The sequence below is a fragment of the Bacillus rossius genome, chromosome 3, assembly GCF_032445375.1.
Source record: "Bacillus rossius redtenbacheri isolate Brsri chromosome 3, Brsri_v3, whole genome shotgun sequence".
Lineage (NCBI taxonomy): Eukaryota > Metazoa > Arthropoda > Insecta > Phasmatodea > Bacillidae > Bacillus > Bacillus rossius.
Window position 1 is genome coordinate 7,625,716 of NC_086332.1, and position 20,354 is coordinate 7,646,069.

Sequence of the window (20,354 nt, forward strand, 5' to 3'; positions counted from 1 at the left end):
TATGAAGTAAAATATGGACGTACCTAAAATTTTAGAACTTAGATGGATATTAATTACAATGTTTCTAATCATTATTATCACGCAATAAATACAAAATAATGTATCTTTCACATAGTCTTCCACACATCATCGAGATTCAATACTTGACCAATATTGTTACAGACAAAGTGTGGGCAATTGTGTTGGTGGCGAAAGAAACAACTACCTATATAAATAAAACAGTTGGATTATGCGGTCAGTGTCACATTTGTATGAACATGGCGTCAACCCAGAAACCAAGAAGCAGTTTAGCTCTTCTTGTAAAAATCCCAATACGTATTTAAATCAAAGCTTTACTTACCTGTTCTGCTTTTAAGGTGAGCTCAATAAATATCTGCTGCAATTTCTCATTAACAAAGTTGATGCAAAATTGTTCAAATCCATTTCTTTCAAATATTTCAAACCCATATATGTCAAGGATTCCAATATTTTGACCGTTCACATTTGTGACCATTGCTTTATTTACTCTCTGCAAAAAAAAATCATACAAATTACATTTTAAAAAAACCTACTCTAGGGAATAAATTTGTTTTTGACATCACAAACAATTACCCATAACACATGCCTGAAATACTAATGTAGGAGTCCAACTTAGACAACCATGTAAATTCCACATTTCAAATTTCTACAACCCACTGAATTTTCAAATATGTACTAAGATCAAGAAAAACTTTACAAACTTTTGTTTACATTCCCTGATAATACACTTTTATAAATACACAATATTTAAATGTACTTATTGTGAATGCAATTACATACGTTCACACATGCATGTAGCTATAATGCTACAAATTCCCTCAGAGCAGGTGATGCTAACCCTGAATAGAAACCAAGAGAGAGCACACCTTCAAACCACCCTTTAACAGAACACTTCAATTCAACTTTGAATAATATTATATTGAAGATGAGTATGTGATGACCATACTTGAAAAACTTGCTTAATGATAAGATTTATTTAAGTGATTTCAAATGCTTTTTATTAAATTTTGGTTTTTTGTTACATTATAATTTTTTCTTACATTTGTGTCTCATCCCTGCCTAAGGACGATCGTACGATCGAGTTCAGGCACCTGCCAAATGAGCTAGCCTGTTCTATGAAAAGAGATCTTCCACAGGACCAACAGATTTTTAATTTTTATAACATAAGCTTTTGGTCTGGTGGGTTACGTCTAGTCAATGGTGTGCATGCTATATACATATACCTGCTGGTATAAAAGGCCAAAACTTAACTCAGCCTCCTTTAAAATAAAACTTGCTTTGTGGGAAAAAATAAGCTCTCATCCAACCCTACTGCTACGTGTGGTGAGACACCCCTTCCAAACCTGCCACTGTAGCATCTCTAAATAATACTGATGGGTGACAGGCTGATCCGAGCACAACCTTCTTTTCCGATCAAGTGTTGACGTGCGAGTGCCAAACTTGCTGAAATGAACACACAGCCCCAAACAACCAAAATAAATAAACTCACATTGAAAGACGCTAAAACATCCACAAGCAAACATTTTTGTACAACATTACATAAATCAACAGCACAGTGTCGTTACTCATTAGAGACAAACACACACAAAAAACTATAAAAGAATTGTCCCAGTATTTTCCTGGAATGATTTGAGAAACAATGGACTAGGATTCCTGAATGTGGATCCAGCTTATCACTGCGCCACTGAAGTCAGCCACACGTGGTACCATTCTCGTGATGTGGTCATCCACAACCCTCGCTACGAGGCAGCTTGAGGGACGGAGAAATTACAGCCCACATCCATGTATCTATAGCGAGGCGATTAAGTCTTTCCCATCTACCCCCTCGCAAGAAGACGTATCATTGTATCCATCCCACTTCCTTCCACAGGCTGGTGCTCCAAGGTGCTACATGTGGACAGAGACTGCATCGTGCAAGTAAAACTAAAACTTGCACTCAAATTATGTTTTTTTCAAAGGCGAAACTGGTCTAACTTCACCTTGTTCCCTTCACAAATGCCCCAATACCCACAGCAAAAAAGGAATATCTCTTGCGCAACATATGGTAAAGTTATGACACAATATTGAAATGAAACTACGTTGGTAGATTTCATCTCTCTTACAAATGAACCAATTCATGTACAACAGTAATAAAAACTTAAATTGTGATATTTAGTAAAGACTTTTAAATAAAAAAAAAATATTTTTTACGATGAAGTCAACAACCTTGTCAAAATTTTCTTCAAAATAGCTCTACACTGACGCAAGTTCCTAGTGGGAGCATCACCGACCTGAACGAGGTAGTCGAACATGCGTGCATACAAGCCCTTGGCCAGGGCGTTCCTCGTGTACACGGCCTGTTCGACGTTCAGAGTCACGTCGATCGTGTCCGACTGGGAGCCCCACTTGCTGTCGAACCTGCGACTGATCAGCTTGCTGTTCAGGTAGTTGGCGTCTATTTCCAGAATGTAGGCTGGAATCTCAACAACTGGAACAGAAAAAAATATATATTCTTTATTTTGTAGTAGGACCTCTGTGGGTTTATGGCAAAATATTTCAGGAAAATGTCCACATTCTGAAATATTGTTTAATAGATACACTTTTTTAGGTACCATGTTTTATAGCATAATCTTCGCACCGTTATTTTAAGATATTGAAATTTGGGGGAAACAAGTTCTCGCATAAAACACGCATTAATTTTCAGTCTCTCTGTTAGATCCCGAGTGCTTTGTGTAGGTAGCAAACATCACAGGATAAAGTACCGTGCAACAGCAATTGATTTTTCAAGTTGCTGTCAGGCAGTTTGGTAGTTGTAATGGGAAAAAACAGTAATTACAATTACAGTAAAACTCATTTATAATGTACCCGCACAATAGGATTTCCCGTCCACTATAGTCAAATGTTTCTGTCCTGCCTTTTTCTCAATTAGATATAAGTTAATTTTTTTCCATGTAAGATGTTTCCAAAAACGTCTATAAAAGATGTATTTTAAAGTTGAATCTATTAATCACTCGGATATTAACACTTACTTATTTAATTAACAGAAAGTTGCACGTTGTGTACATTTTCTTTTAAAGACGTTTTCAACATTATGACATCTATCTGTTCTTCTTCGTCGCCTCTGTGTAACCGCATTTATAAATGAGCCAGCTCTAGTTGGCATCATTCATTTTTGATTACCTTTATGCCCGTGTAGAGTGCGCGCATGTAATCGAATATCAATATTGATAGCTCGCAGATTGCATGAAACGCACGCGCTGTCTAGTGCAGAGTAAACTACATTTGATAGCCCGTACTCTTTTGTGATTAGTATGTACTACGATGATAGTTATGCATTAATTCCTGCTTACATTTATATCAGAGTTTTCATTTTTTTTACATTAAGTTAAACAAAATATCAAATATGTTTCTCTTGCATGACATTAATTTAAATTGTTTGTAGTGCTTTTGTAAACTCTACTTTTTAATTAAATTTACTTTCCATGAAAATGTTTTGTTTTTATAAACAACTTTACCTCAAAAAAAATGCTTTTTTGCGATAAAAGTCACACCCCCACTTTTAAAACTTTATTTTAGTATAAAATATGCGATGATTATGCCACAAGAAATTCTGGTACTTGCACATATACATTTTATAATGTAATTTTTGTAGTGTAAAGAGACTTTGTACACCAAATTCTCATCCCTTTTGTGATAAGCTTTTGGTTAATTTCATAATAACTTACACGAGTCATTTTCCACTTCTGCGTAGTTCCCTTTCTCCACAAAATCAATGTTGCCCAAATGCAGGACTCCAGCAACGACCTTCAACACATCACCTTGCTCTGCCTCTGTCATCCGCATCACACTCATTGCTGCAACGGAATAACCAACATAGACACCACTGCCAACAGTCAACAATATTGTTATAAATTGTCAAAAATGACCTGCATGAAACAGTGCTGGAACAGCCATACTGAAAGTTTTGTCACACCCTGCAACACTGTCACAAGGAGTGCTTCTGCAGCGGGCAACTCAACAACAACTCACCTCTCAAAGTCTCTTGGAAATCATGGGCATCATTGGTGCCGTCTACCTTGTGGTTCCCGCCGTAGCTCAGGTACGTGAAGTAGTCCAAATGATTCAGGTACAGATCACCTGAAACCAACGAACAAGAGTGAATCAACTATGGTGTAATACCATCATGGAGAGATTCCTGGGGTGCAAACACCATACACGCTACCATACTTGTGCCCGGGTTACCGACATAACTACTGGCCAAACAAGCAAATTAAATGTGGGGAAAAAAGAAAAGGTAGAAAAAATGTATACTTATACAAAAGCACCTTGAAACTCTAAATTCAGGTCCAAGTAGAATGTCAAAGTAAATAATTTATTCATGAATCTCAAAGCTTTCAATCAAATTTTACATCAATAGATTAAATACAGCAATAAAACAATGACACACAAAATGGTATTTAGAAATATTAGTTGAAAATTTAAACAATTCTACTTTATATCCAAAAAAAAAAAAAAAAAATCCCTTTCGGCACAGCCTACAGGCGTAGGTAGATTTTGAAGTATCTATTTATTTTTATTCTGAAAATATTTTGGAAACATCTATAAACTTATGGAACATTTTAAGAACTTAATTTATGTAACATATTTATGTTCTCTAATATTACGAAATGATTGATTAAATATTTGCTCATTTTTCATGCAGCGAAAAACTTACTAATATTTTTAACTCAATATATCCAGCATTAAATACATACCTAGTTTAGAACGCAGCATTGAATAGCATAGAACAAATTTCATATTATATACCAACTAAGATATTAATTTAATATTTTTGACCTACGAACACTATTTTTCATCCCTTGCACTAATAACGTGCTTTGCACCAAGTTTCAAGATAATATTAAGATGGTTTAAAATAGATTAAAATGAATTTGATACTAAGAAAGTTTTTAATTTTTTTTTTAAATTTTAACTCATGTTTTTATGGTAATAACTTGTTTCATTAAAAATTGTTTCAGCCAAAGTTTTAGATGAAGTTTAGGATTCATACAATAAATTATAATGGATATGATGAATATCTAGGTATTTTTAAAAAAAAGTAATGATTATTTTTTACATTCAAACCTTGTTATTTCCACCCATTGCAGTAATGGTTGGGTAAACAAAGATTTATTTTAACAATAGTTTTAGTCAATATTTAGATAGTCAAATAAAAATAAGAATGGATGCAATTGTGTACCAGGTAGGGTAGTTTAATTTATTTTCTCATTTTTCAACCCCTTGCAATAATAGTTTGTATTATCAAAATATGTTTCAGACAAAAGGTTTCCTTAAAAATTATAATATTTACAAACAATCTGAACGGATTTGATAGTGTACCTACTAAGAGAGTTATGAATTTTTTTTATACCCCTTATTTTTTCAATTGCTCTTGCATCAATGGTTCGTCTAATAAAAAATTGTTTCAGACAAAAGTTTTAGATAAAAATTATAAGATTAATACAAAATTTGTACAAATTCAATGTTGACCCTATGAAGGGAATTGTGATTTTTTTGTCTTCCATTTTTGTATTTTTTTTTTCTTTCAAAAAAACCTTCCCCATTGAAATTATATCCATCACAATTTTGTGTTTTTAAATTACACAAAACATGGTAACATTTTAAAATTGCGATATTGTGATGTATAAAGTTCACAAACACATAAAACAATAATTTTTCACAAATTAAAGTTTATGACCATTAAATCAAACAAAGAAAATAAAGAAAAACCTTGTGATGTTCTAAAAAAATTTTTTTTTACTTCGTACATAACATTTTAGGTTTTTAAATGTAAACTAAAATCTTAAGATTGTTGAAATAGGTTCTAAGTTCTACATTTTACTCGACAAAATGTGAATTTTGCTGCATTTTGTGTTTTGCCTAGTATTTTGGTGTTGTGCTGTGTACCGACTTCAGTGTTTTGTGGTGTATCGGCTTCAATTTCACTACTTCGGTTTTGTGATGTTCACCATATAAACTTGCCTCTATTTATAAGTGAAGAATGGAACCATATTTTTCACATTTTACAGCTGAACATCACTTATAACATTTATAAATACAATAACATTTAAAAACAGCAATACTTAATTGCTGATAGTATTACCGTATTTACTCGCATATAGGTCGCCATCGCAGATAGGTCGCACCCATAATTTGAGGTCTTGAATTTGGTATTTAAGATTCCCCCCATATAGGTCGCACCGGTAATTCATTACCGCGCCGTGCGCAGAGAAAGGTCATTGTACCCGATCAGCTGCTGTTACGGCACGCCTGCTGGCTCTCCTCTCTTTGTTCACTGAGCTGCGCATGCGCAGTATAACTCACTCAACGCTCCGCCCAGACTCGTGACGTTGCATCAGCAGCCAGCCAATAGATGCGAGCTTAGCGGAAAAAAATATAAGCTCCACCTCCCGTGTACCAGTATTGTCCAGTTCTAATACCAGTTTATTGGTATACGCACCAGTTTTCTCGCTGCCGTGACATGTTCAAGTTTACGTTCATCTTGATGTCTTGATACCAATAATTAATTAATTACGATCCCCAGAAATAAATTGTTAGTTTAAAAAATATGCGTCAACTGTACAATACTTCCGAAATTATAAAATACGTATAAAACAGTTACCAAGACTCCGCTCATTTTATCTTGTGAAGTTTGTCTCGTACCAGTATTTCGGCTAAGTTGTGACATAAATACAGTATCAGAAATTAACAATCAGCCACGTTCATACATTCGTGAGTTTACGTTTTTACCTCGTGCGTTTTAGATTGTCTCCTGCTATAATTACTCGGATTTTACACGCCTAGGCTTAAATTATTACATGTTTAGAAATATAAGCTACTTTTCATGTTATAAAATATGTATATTTTGCGATTTAAAATGTTCATTGCCGACTATAAACGTTAACGTTTTTCACGATGTTTTTAGTGTTTTTAGGCCTACTAGCTAATCTTATTTACTCTTAAAGTACCCACGGTATTTTCTGGTTGTTTATGGTTGTTACGTGACGTAAATAGCGGGATGGATTCGATTTTTGAGTCGTAATTTGCGTGAAAGTTTTGTATTGGACTAAATGGGAACTAAATGGGACCTGAAGAATATAGTGCAAATAACGGGAAAACGTAAATAACGGTAACGTAAATAAGGGGTTTCGCTGTCTGTGTACATTGTAAATAAATTTGCCTATACCTATATAAAACTTTTTTTCCCATTTTAAAGCAAAATATTGCAAAAAAATTCCTCAAAAATTTTAAAAAAAATTTTTCTTCACATATAGGTCGCACTTAATTTTTTCCCCACCAAATCTGGTAAAATTGCTGCGACCTATATGCGAGTAAATACGGTAAGTCAAGAGGAACGACTATTAACATAATTGAACAGATGCTTTTCGACCACCAATTAATTGGGAGTATATGCATAGTGAGCAAGAAAAATTTTCAGATTGAATATTGAATGTTAGGTAAAACTAATTATTTTTTATAAAAACAGCAAACACATCCCTCAGAATCAAACAATTTGACAATTTGGAAAAAGCATGCATCACGCAAGTACTAACTTTTCATGGCGGCAGAGGCACCCAGACAGAGCTGGTAGAAGATGTGGAAGTTTCTTTCCCCGGCGTTCTGCAGGGTGACTCTCGACTTCTCCAGGAGGAAGTTTGACACGCGACCCCCTTCAGGCTGGCCACCATCGCCAAAAAGAATTTCCACATACTTCCCCTGAAAGAGTGGGAAACAAAACATATTTCATATTATCTTGGAAAGATTTGTGCAATGGGAGTGCATGACTTGATGTAAGCTTTTGGACATACGCCATTGCTAAGCACATGTATGTCTGTGTGTTTTTTTTTTCATTCTGTTAGTTCATTTTTCTTTGTTTTTCTTTGTTTGTTGACCATATTCCTGTTGTGGAGTATTGTGTGGTGTTTATATCCTGACAACAGCAATTTTTTTTGCTTAATTTGTGTTTTTATCATTTGTGTTTTTTGTTGTTTTCTTCTACAGACATACATGTGCTTAGCAATGGTGTATGTCCAAAAGCTTACATCAATTTAAGACATATTTCGGCATGACAAAACTATGTAAATACACAGAAAAAATTTAAAAATTTTTAAACATTTATTTTATTTTCTTAGATACAATCCATTAAGTTTCCAAAAATATATTTACCTATATAAAATTACTTTACTTCAAAAGCTTGAGAGATAAAATGTGCATGTATCTTACTGGAAAAAACCCATCTCTTAAACAGAAAATTCTAAAACACAATGTCAAATCCAGCTTACAAAGCATAACTTATTCCATAATTCAGACCGTTATAAAAATAAATAATCTAAAAGGTTGTAAGTTGTAATGCAACAATAACAAGAACAGTATGTGAAAACATAATTTATCAAAGAAGAAGCTAATAAAATACCAAGGACTGTGTGATATGATTAATAAGTAGAGACCTGCAAAATTCGCGGTTTCGATGGCCTTCAGGATAGACTGCACATACCCCTGTACACTCGGGCAAATAACGCAAGTTCATTGGCTGCCGACTTGTAAGTCGTCTCAGCTGGTTTGTCTGTGATTCGATCCTTCTTTGGTTGAGGGTTTATAACTGGTTGAGATTCGTCCAGATGAACAGTAAGCCAATAGCAAAATTATCTAAGAGGTATATGTGTTTGAATTCTAGCCTATCACCGAATGAATCTGCAAATTTTGCAAGTCTCTATTAATAAGGAATAATTTGTAAATATTTTGTTAACATAACTATAATGCATAAAATTTAATATAATTGTGATTAAAACATACTAAAAACTTGTTTTATACATTTATCATTTTTTTAAATCTCATATCACATAAAAGTACGGAAGTCTCTCAGAAGAATTTAAATACATATATATATTTGCACAAATATTTGCATTTATGAATGTTTGGACAGCTCTAAAAAATATCCAAAATGCTAAAAGCTTAAAAGGGATATACAGTAGGTACTTGCTTGCAAGCTAATCATTAAGTATATGCAATAAGCTGGAAAATAAGACACAACAAAATAATTTTAATTTGAAGATGACAGAATCACAAATCCTCACATGCAAAATGAGAACACAATTTGCGTGGACGTGCAGTCACAACACCCGTGCTGGTTCGACCAGTTTCCTCAAGCTGCAGTCAGTCTCGAGGCTTTAAGGCCAATGCAGTCAACCCTGCAGAAACTAGACTGTAGCTGGTACATATCAGGTTTGATGTTGCATAGTCATAGCTCACCTGATTGGGGCACGAATGGTCAGGAACATATGCTGGAGGGGGGGGGGGGGAGGATGGGGGACACCCGAAATCCTTAAAAATCTATAAAAAGCTATCAGTCCGACCAACAAAAGGAAATAATTAGAAATCAAACAGCAGGGAAAGTAGTTCTATCCTCCCCTGAAATGAATTTTCGCATACGCTCCTGTGAGTGGTCGATCCGTTTACTCATGAATGAAGTGGCCGGTTGATAAACAGCGCAAACACTACAACAAGGGCTTTTGTAAGGGTAGGTCAGGCAAAATTTTGTAAGTGAACTTTCCACATGAAAGAAAAAAAAATTTCCCTACTACCAATTTAAACCATTTTTTAAAGAATAGTGGTTCAAGTTCTCATTCATTACCACTAGAATATGTGAATGTCAAGATAAATTAATAACAACGAAAAACAACCACTGCGCGGGATCTACATCCACGACGGAAATCGCAAGCTGCTCACAAATCGGCTGGAGTTGTTGTTGCGCACGGTCTTGGCGTTGCCGAAGGCTTCCAGCAAGGGGTTGGACTCGAGGATGACGTCCTTGATGTGCTGCACCCGGGCTCCGCCCCCGGACACCCTCGCCACGTACGCCATGATGTACTTGGCAGCCACCGTCTTCCCGGCACCCGACTCCCCGCTGCAACCAGACCACGGGCCGGAGGGCCCCCTCCCTGAATGTACATGACCAGGACCACCAGGGCCGTACAGAGAAACAACACCCCCCCCCCCTCCCCATTACTCAAAGTACAATTTTTCAACACTCAAAAATTAAAAAAAAAAATCTAATACTAACTAAATACTAAACATTAACCTTTGCCATAACTGTAAAGGTGGTCGGTGCGTAAAGTATCCGATGAATTTTACTAGCAATAGACTTTAGGGAAAAAACATGCATTAAAAACATATATTTTAAAACTTAACCGTATCCCCAGCCCCTCCCTCTCATTGGCCCGGTTTTTTAATGACTGTTTTTGAGCGGTGCATAATTTTTAAATCATAAATAAAAACTAAATTCTCTAACCGTGGTGATTTTTTTTTCCTGACGTTCCTCATGCTGGAATGTTGCTTAATAAATTTACTTAAGATGCTGAGTGATGAATAAATGAGAGTGTGAATTTAACATTACTCTTTAGTGTTAGCAGACTTCAGGCCAGGCACACGACTGTCCCTTGAGGTCCGCAGCCATCACTGGGTCTGCCTACATGTTAGTCCAGCACTGACAATCAGGCACGCGACACACACTGGCTCCACCTCCAGCAAACACATTGCCAACTCAGCCACATAGCATACACTGTACACAACATTACAAAAAATAAAAAATTTATAAACATTTTCTCAAAATTCCCATGACTTTGCACTTCGCAAATAAACCAGAAATAGTGCACCAAATACATAACTGCATCCGTATCAACTAAATGACTGCATATGATCTTATAATACTACTTCCACTTAAACTAATGTTTACGTCTCTGTTTCCTAATACTGTACATATGTGATAAACTGCTTTTTTTAATCACACACCATATCAAGTTATTTGTAACTAAACACACCACTTAAATAATTAAGAGTATTAAAACTCTATTCTTACGTAACTACACAAGGTTTCAATTATTAATTACAAACAATTTAACAAATGATACTCATGAAATTCGGGGCCAGTATTAAAACAAATGACACTACTCTAAAGAAGGAACTTACAACTACCTAGTTCACACACTGAATAACCTACTTTGAGAATAAACATGCTGCATAAAAAAAAATGTGTAAAGAAATACCTTATTATAACACACTGACTTTCCACATCAATGATCATATTTCGGTACATCTCGTCAGCCAATGCATAAATGTGAGGTGGATTCTCATACGGTGCCTGTGAAAGAAACACAGTGATGAAATGAAAACCACATCTCGCTATTAAGTAAAAATGAAAGTCAAATGTTTTTGAAACAAGAAACTCCCCTTCATGAAACAAATTTCATATTATTCTCAAGGTATCAATAACATGTATGCATATAAAACCCCTTAAAAACAAAAACAGGTACATATATCTATCTTCAGCATCATCATTTAAACAATAAAGAGCTTATAAATAAATTGAACAGAAGCTGTACATAAGATAAACCCCTAAACCACATATGTGGGAATAATAACATTCAAATAACTTTCAAATACCTGTATTTATCCATTACTTGAATGCCATTTTTATTAAGGAGTTTTTAAGGATTCTTAGTGAAATCAAAGGACTTTTAAGGGCCCTTATTCAATTAAATCAAAGAAAGGACTTTTTGAGGATATTAAGAAGGCGTACAAACCCTGACAGTTGTGTATATGTCTTTATAAAGTCTACAATAAGTGTGTCTCACTGCCATCGGGAACGTTCATTATGGTTTATTCTACAATAAAGAAAAACCAGTGATGAAAGATCACAAGAGTGATCGAAACATATGACGAATCTGAGGACGGTCATCTGAAACAAGTGCTATCGAAACACCATCGCTCTGTGGTCCATTTGATTTTAAGAAGATCTATTAAGATTCTTTGCAAAATTCAGAGACATATCTCGTAACATTTTGCTGTCAATTTAAAAAAAATGCACAGAAAACATCTCAAGCAAAGGCGTGTTCATGTCCTAAGTAAACACCGAAAAGGAAATGGAATCATGGTCAAATAAAAACCGTATGCCATTCTGTCCTGATGTATGAACACATATGTAGCAAGGTTTTTCCCTTAAAAGTTTTATGCAATCACATATTATGAAATGGTAAAACACACAAATATAATTAACACACACACAGAATAGAAATAACACAGCAGACACACAAAACAAACGTCAACAATTATATGAAAGTTTTAAAAATAAAAATAACTTGCATTGTTTATTCTTCTAATAAAACTGTAAATAATAAATACTTAGAACACATCAATACTCCCTACACAGTCTCAGCAATGTCACCATAACAGGACACTAGTCACAATATGGAGTATGTTATCAAACACAGTCACAATTAGTTCAAAACAAAGTGTTGAAGAAAACATCCAAAAATTAATAAGTGCCAATAAAAATAATATATAGCTGGTTTAAGTCTCAACTGTGCGTTTACTTCTGCACACAACGCTCAAGAGTTTGCCCAACCGAACACCCTCGATGTCTTGTCGACACGTGGGTCGAAGGGATGCGAATGGAGCATTAATAGAATGAATGGGTGGGGGATACGGAAGAGCACTGAGAAGACCCACGGGCTCGTGGGAACATCAGCCACGTCGCCAGAAGTCCAGGTGCGACTCCACTGGGAATCAAACCCAGATCACCTGGGTGGGAGGTAAGTGATCTGAAACTACAACACCTCTTGTTAAAAGTGATAGATGACTGAAAAGAAACATTCAACAAATGAATCATTCTAAAGAGAGAGATTTTTTTTTAATTACATACTGTTACGAGGCTGACAAGGGCCGGCTATACTGGCGTGCCTAGGGAAAACCCTGCCTCCTAAATGAGTGGACCCCCACCACTCCTGCCTCTGTTCCCTGCTGCAATCACTACATGGAACTCCCATTAGTGGACCTCTTTCTGACCTGCGGAGTCCTTGCTATGTCTCTGGAGGGTTCTGCATACACTGTGTAGTGGTCCCTACCATGCCATTATTCTCACAGCTTCGAGAGTTAAATCAGGGAATTCTGATAATGTGACACTTCGGAGGGCCGCCAACCTTTCCGTGGATAACGCGGGCCGGTATATAATGCGGGGGCGAACTGCGAGGAGAGAGAGGATGGTGGCGACACCAGTGAATCCTCGAAGTGACAAGAGGGTGAAGCGAAGCGGGTGAGTGAGCAAGCGATGCCAGGCCATGAGCGACGAGCTTCGTGTGCGAAGATCAGAGCATCAGGGACGGCGTTGCGGCACGGCAGAGTGAGTAGTGCGTAGCATCATGCTGGGGCACAGGTACGTGGTAAGAGACAGACAGTACAGAGAGCCACCGCTGAGTCGAGCTCCGGTGGGAAGAGTGAATAGTGAACCTATTAAACTGAGATCAGTTTTGTGGACAGCCATCCAGACTGTGGTAATTTAACTAACATTGAAATATTACTTCAAAAATAAATTCCAATTAATTAATTTGGGCTATCCTTTCCAGACCTGCATAACAAATAATGTTATTATTTTATTTTTTACTTATGTCATCATGAAAATTCTACATAGTGATCTTTATTTTAACTCATATTCTGTTACATTTCATCTGGTTGAAACTTTTATTTTAACAAAAACCACAAGAAGAGTAGTTACGAAGGACTCTGAAACACTTGAACTAACCATGTTACCATCCAAATACCGGACAATCTAAAACCGTCCCTGCTGGGATTAGTTCTTATCAACTCAACAGTTTTAGGGTGTACTAAACATATCAATAAAGATTTTTTTTTTTATATTTCACTGTGTAAAGAAAATATGTATAGTTTTTTTTTTATCTTCATTCAATATTGAAACAAGTTCAGCACATAATCGTTCAACAGCATTTGCACTGGTTCAAATGAAGTACCGGTAGTTCTGCGTACAATGCGACCACTAGCAACAGAATCTGCGCAGACACCAATGTCAATGTCGGAGAGGCTGTTTTGTTTCCTGTCGCACTTTAGCTGCGACTATACCGGATAAGCCCTTGCCCAACACGGACTCACGCCCTCGCTCAGCGCTGAAACATATGCCTATGACACCTTATCATTATCACTACGTAAACAGCCTTTATCTGTGTTTGGTGACTCACGACGGTCACACCCTTTCACAACATGGATCTGCTGTGAGGCAGGCGTGAATTACGACCCCAACAGTGACGTCATACCAGGGTTGTGTTGATCAGAAGATCAAAATAGAGGATTTTGATGTACATGAAATTGTAATATCTGTTAGGTTTCTCCTTCAGCACAAATGTTAATCACATTAGTCATGCTTCACGTATAATTTTGCTATTGTTACGTGGAGACTCTTAGTAATTAAGGAACAAAATTAATGTTCCCACCATACAATCAATACATTAAATAATTCAATATATGTTTTGACTATAAAACTGAGAATTATATATAGACTAACATATAGACAGCTAAATAATACCAAGATATTTTTCAGGTATTAGCAATGTATCAATAAATGAAAATATGAATTTGAATAGGTATATGCCATACCTCTATGGATTACTTGAAGTTAATAGTGATGATAATTTTTATTACTTATCAATATGGAAACATCTATATAAAACACGTGAAAGTCCCTTCCCAAGTTTTCATAATTCTGTAATAATATAATTAACATAACACAAAAATAAATATAAGATTGTATGCTAAACATTCGACACAGCCAATTATTTATAGTGTCAAATTTTATAGTATAGTCTTAAAAAATATTTTATGAGTAATATTTGTCACTCTGTTTAATCCCAAACGTTTTATGATTGCTCTTTGTAAAACCTAATATTGACGAGTGCTATATTTCTTTTTGGGCTGTTATTCCTTGTCCATGGAATGCTAATGAAAATTAAAATAAAAAGAAATGTGTGACAAACTGAATGTTAAATGTCAAAGACAGGCTTGTAGGTGTAAGCACTCACCCCATTCCTCTGCAGCAAGATTAAAAAACAACAGTTCACTCATCACTAGCATTAAACTCATCACAAGTTCATACAAGACTAAGTATGGCTTATCACTAAACAATTTTTCTGAAAAATATTTGAGGCTGTGTGCAATTTCAAAGACAATTTGCTCGTAAGAAAATAAAATGATAGGGTATTGAGGCATGGTTTATTACTTCATAGTTTGTACGGAAAACTGTAAAAACAAAGAGCACGTTTATTTTTATAGACACTCAAGCAGGTTAATGTAATAAAATAATCAAAATAATCATTGCTCAGATGAAGGAAAAAATATTTAAAATATTTTGCTACAAAAAATACATTTAAAATTTTTTTTTGCTGTAAATTATACCAAACATTATTCATGTGGATATACAGTCACAAAGGATGACGTCTGGTTTATCGTAGTGTGAGTGGTAAATTGACACATTATCCAATCACATGCTAGAGACTGGCCGGTGTAGCCTCCTTCCAGACCGTCTGGGCCGCTGGCTGTCTCAAGCCGTCTCGCTTACCTACACGCCAGCACTTGCTTCAATAACTAACGTACGAAGAGACGTACTCACCGCTCCCTGGTACATTTCAATTTCTTTGTCGCCGAAGTACGGCATTTGTTTGAACGGGTTGACCGACACCAGCACTGGTCCTATACATGTCTGCAGTTGTAAATAAGGAACAAACACAGAGTGTTCAAATGTATAGTTATTACATTTTATCCTCTGTACTGTAATTTAAAAACTGGAAGAAAAAATGATCACAGTCAAATCCAAGACGTATAGGCCCTACATTTTTCAACTGAAATTCCTACTGAACATTATTTCTAACAGTACGCTAATCCTCCAGAAAGCCAAACAAGTAGAGTAAAATATTAATTGTCTGGACTGTCTTGATTGTCTGAGGCAGGGATGTAGCCATGGGGTCCAGACCTCTTCTTTCAAGGGTTTAAGACAAACCCTGTGAAGACAGACTACGACAACTGCAGAAACAGCTACATATGGTTACAAAGATAAGGATTATTGCATTCCTTAGTGGGCTACTATTAATTTATTTCTTTCCCATTACATCCCAACAATCCTTACACCAAAGCGGTACGAACTGTGTGTCCGAGTGTCTATGCCAGTTTGTACATGTGTTACTATTTAATACAAACGTAACATGTTTGTTTCTGTATCTCACAACATCAATACATACGTATGATGTATCTGCGATTAGAGACAAGATTTTATGGTTTAATTTTTAGTCCAATTTCATTTTTAAAACAGAGGATTTCTGTGTTATTAATTTTATTTTTATAAAAGGTGTTTTATGATACTTACTCAACCAAAATAATGGTAAAGATTTATGTGCTGAATTCTTCCAATAAAATAATTTGTAATAAATTGAACTAAAGCAGATACATCAGAACAATACAAATAAATTGGCGAACATGTGTTATTCAGTGGCATCTCGTCAGGGCAAGCAAGGCAAGCAGTGCTTGCCCAGGCAGTTTCCAGACTGTATTTTTTAAATGAATATTTTATTCAGAACAGTATTTTACTTTCGCTCGTGCAGTTAGGTGTATGTATTTTTTACACTGTCTTCTTGGGACCCAATACTAAGCGCTGTGCGCTATAAGAAAAGAACTCGTTGACACACAGAACATGCTGTTTTAGAAGTGTTGCTAGGTTTAGAAGCGCTGGTAGGACCACTTTCAGCAGGAAGGCTGCCGCAGTAGTTTACTTTCGGAAGGGGGGTGGCATGGTACAAAGGTTCGAGGAGGGGATTGGCTGTAAAAATACGTGGTAGAAGCTACGAAGGTAAAGCTTTCTTGCCGAACTGAAGCGAACATGGCCGAAGCAGACGGTGGAATTCTTCCACCGACTGCTTCGGCTATGTCCGCTACAGTTCGGCACGGCAGGTGGCGAGGTGGCATTTCAGGAATGATTGACGCTCCAGTTTCTTGGTACACGTACCAGTTAACAGAGTTTCTGATCACGTATGAAGATAATTTCTTTTGTGTTGGTACGAAAAATACCAAGATTTAATTTTTACTCTTCTAGTACATTTTTATGAGGTTCTTCTCTTTATTTTAAGTACTTACTTTGCCATGAGTTGTCTGTTTATATATTTTGTACCAGCTATCGATGATACTACACTCCCACTTAGTATATAAATAATGCAGAGTCTGTATTTTATTATCAGAATAATGTAAGTCAAACATTATTATTTTTCAAAAATAATTTATAATTTAAAAAAATCAATTTTTCTACCTGTGGAATAGTCAATGTTCAGTTAAGAAAACTACTTAAATAGCACCCTTTTGTACCTTTAAATCTATATTTTCCCGGGGGAGGGCCCCCGGAATCCTCACCCCCCCCCCCCCCCAACCCGTAATGATTTGGGGTGAATGGAGTTGTTGCTTCCCCTCATGTAAACCTCACGCCTCGCCACTGGTGTTGTTTAGAAGTGATTCAATAACAGATGCTCAATAAACAAATAAAATAAAAATTTTCTGATCCATGCACTATTATACAATTTTTTGTCTGGAAATAATGACATTCCTTGAATTTCAAACATTAAAAGATTACTTTTTTATGATTTAAGCCTTGGTTGAGTGCTACTTAATTCCATGATATAACTTACATTTTGGTGCTATAGTGTGCATTAACTTGCATTTCAGTGTTATGTGGTATTTTTACAAGCTTTTTGGTGTTTTTTAGGTTTTATCACAATTCACCATATAATCTTGTCCCTAGTCCCTAATCCCTAATAGCTTGTTTTAACTAAATCTGGAACTTAGGAAGAAAGTATTACAATCAATTGAATAAAAACCAAAATATGCAACTGTAACATCACAAAAATCAACTTTCCTCAAAAGAAGAAACAAATTTAACTTAATATTTTTCTCCCCATCCAAGGTAGGGTCAACTTGAATGCAAACAAAGGGACTGACTTGTCACTCCAGCCAGCCTGAAGTATGCCTGAGGTAGGAGAACAGAATAACCCCCAAGAAAACCAACACCAATGTCAGGCCATTTTCACATGCAAAACAAATTTGGGCCTAACCCCATCTCAGGTTCTAAAAATGCAAAATGTTGAAGGTTTTTTTTTTCTTTCTGGCCAACCGGCCTTAGTTACATAACAACTGCAGGACAGGCCAAAAGCTGATAAACACTTGAAAATTAAAGAAATATGCAAGGATACAAAAATGTAGTCGTCCATGTAGCGTTTCCTCAGGTTTTCCACGATTGCATCCTCCGATATCTTGGACAGCAGCACCATATCATCCACACCAGATAGCTTGACATTGTAAGACTGCCAGTGGTACACCTGAAGGCAAACATTTCACCATGAACATTACAAACAACTCTTACCCACGCACATGGGTCTACATATCATTATTTGTTTAATTCAGTCAATATTTTTATAAACTGTTGAGACAACAAGGCTGCATTTGCTTTTTCATGTTTTCTTTTGTTTCCATCTGTGCTTGGAAAACATTTACAACATCTTCACAAGCGAGTGGGGTTTGGCCTTTTATTTATTTATTTATTTATTTATTTATTTATTTATTTATTCAGTTTTTGATCTGTAGATCCCACATGGAGGTGAGGACTCCGGGATATAGAACAAGTCAATTAATACAAATATATACATATATACAAACATACTGTACAACAACAAAAACTAAATATTACAGAGTAGGTACTTTTACATTTCAATAGTAAGAAAGAGAGAAGAAAAAAAAAACATGGGTACATAAGAAATGGTATAAACTCAAGTCTAAGGCTCAGAGCGAAGAGTTAGTTTACAAAACTCAATATTTTTTTCATTTTGTGATGGATTTAAATAGGATTTAAATAGGATTGGTTACAAATATTTGAGTCAGTTCCTGCAGTTTCATTTTGAAAGTCTCGTCACTCGGTAGTAGGACATGAAGTCTTGTCGCCTGGCATGACGTCACAATAGGAGCAATGCAGCTGTTAACGGAACGAGTAATGCAGTGTGTCGCTTGTTAAGCCTTGTTTCATGCTTGTTTCCAGGCTCACCGTAATGCCCAATTGTACTGTTACAACAACTAAAGCAAAATACCGAACATAAAAAAAATTATCTTAGTTTTCCTAGAAATGAAAACTAACATGTTACGGTTCCATATCACGTATCAAAGTTTATGTCTTGACCCTGATGGCATCATTCTGTGGTACATGATGCTTGGTGTTTAAATTTAATGTGTCGAAAGATCATAGACATAACAAAAACTTGTGATATTACAATGAATTATGATCGTAAGTTGAATACGAAAGCAAAAACTTTCACAAGACCTAAAATAATTTGTTTATATTATGATATTCGAGTTTTAGTATGGCCAGGACCTTTCGAAGTACTAAATTAAAACATTAAGCATCAAGTACCACATGATCAATTTATACACGATAAAGAGATAAATTTGGATACGTGATATGGAACACTTACCCACTAACACAAACAGTGGGTTGTTTTATATAACTGCAATAGTGTTTTTACTAGTGCAATAATGAACAATCACATACAGAATAATTGGTTGAAAATAAAATACATACAGTATAATAAAAATAATGATCATTTTCTAAGAGAGTGTTGTAAACATAAATTATTTTACCAGTTGTTTGGTATTTTAACAAGTCGTAAGTTTAAGTTAGGTACATTAAAATACTGTAAAAGTGTGAATGGTTAGTAAGGTTTCATTATCTACAACAAAAGAAATCTATGAAAGGTTGATTAAGTAAGCTATATTATTAATACCATCAATTAGTAAGAATGGTTTGACAGGTTATGATAGCTACATTTTGAACTGGTAATTACTAAGCAACTATTCCAATTATTTTAGAGTATTTTTAAAGTAGCTTAACTACATTAACTAACCATCCACAATATATTACAGTATTTCAAATGTAACCAAACTAACCAACAGCTCAAAATATTTAAGAGGATTTTTAATATACCTAACCTACTGATCATTTGGACTCATCCCACGACCAAGATGCAACTAATAACCAGTAACTTACCATTTTAATTCCGGATTTAAAGAAACAAAAATTCTCCCTAGTCAACGCAACTACTCAATTAACATGTTCTAATACATTTGACTAACACCGATTATATCTAACATCAACATCAGTGTTTATGTTACACTAGCACTTCACATTAACACTCCTGTTCTTGTTTGCTGCTGTGCTGTCAAAACGTTTTTAAGGTTAACTTTATCCATGAAGTGTGACTTTATTAATGACAATTTGCGAATTAAATTCCCTATTGTTTATATAAAATTTCTCTTTTACAGTTCAAATATTCCTCGTAATAGTACTTTCTACGGACGCTGACTTATTTTTGTATCGTAGGGCCGCTTACAGAATAAGGTAATTAAAATCTAAAAACTTTACAAGTTACTCAAATGGAGAAATATATTACTATGCCTTA

General features: G+C 35.4%; 1 protein-coding gene across 1 annotated transcript in view; it reads right to left on the reverse strand.

The window, feature by feature from the left end:
* LOC134530156 (unconventional myosin-Ie-like) overlaps nucleotides 1-20,325 on the reverse strand; it is a 103,276-nt gene extending 82,951 nt beyond the window's left edge. The window contains exons 1-10 of the mRNA XM_063364781.1: nucleotides 19,943-20,325; nucleotides 18,102-18,227; nucleotides 15,485-15,574; nucleotides 11,079-11,173; nucleotides 9,763-9,940; nucleotides 7,590-7,752; nucleotides 4,027-4,134; nucleotides 3,723-3,851; nucleotides 2,289-2,485; nucleotides 341-508 (exon numbers count right to left, since the gene is read on the reverse strand). Of these exons, the coding sequence (XP_063220851.1) occupies nucleotides 341-508; nucleotides 2,289-2,485; nucleotides 3,723-3,851; nucleotides 4,027-4,134; nucleotides 7,590-7,752; nucleotides 9,763-9,940; nucleotides 11,079-11,173; nucleotides 15,485-15,574; nucleotides 18,102-18,227; nucleotides 19,943-19,945 (1,257 nt within the window). The 5' untranslated portion in view covers nucleotides 19,946-20,325. The remainder of the gene's footprint in view (nucleotides 1-340; nucleotides 509-2,288; nucleotides 2,486-3,722; nucleotides 3,852-4,026; nucleotides 4,135-7,589; nucleotides 7,753-9,762; nucleotides 9,941-11,078; nucleotides 11,174-15,484; nucleotides 15,575-18,101; nucleotides 18,228-19,942) is intronic.
* Between the last annotated feature and the right edge of the window lie 29 nt (nucleotides 20,326-20,354).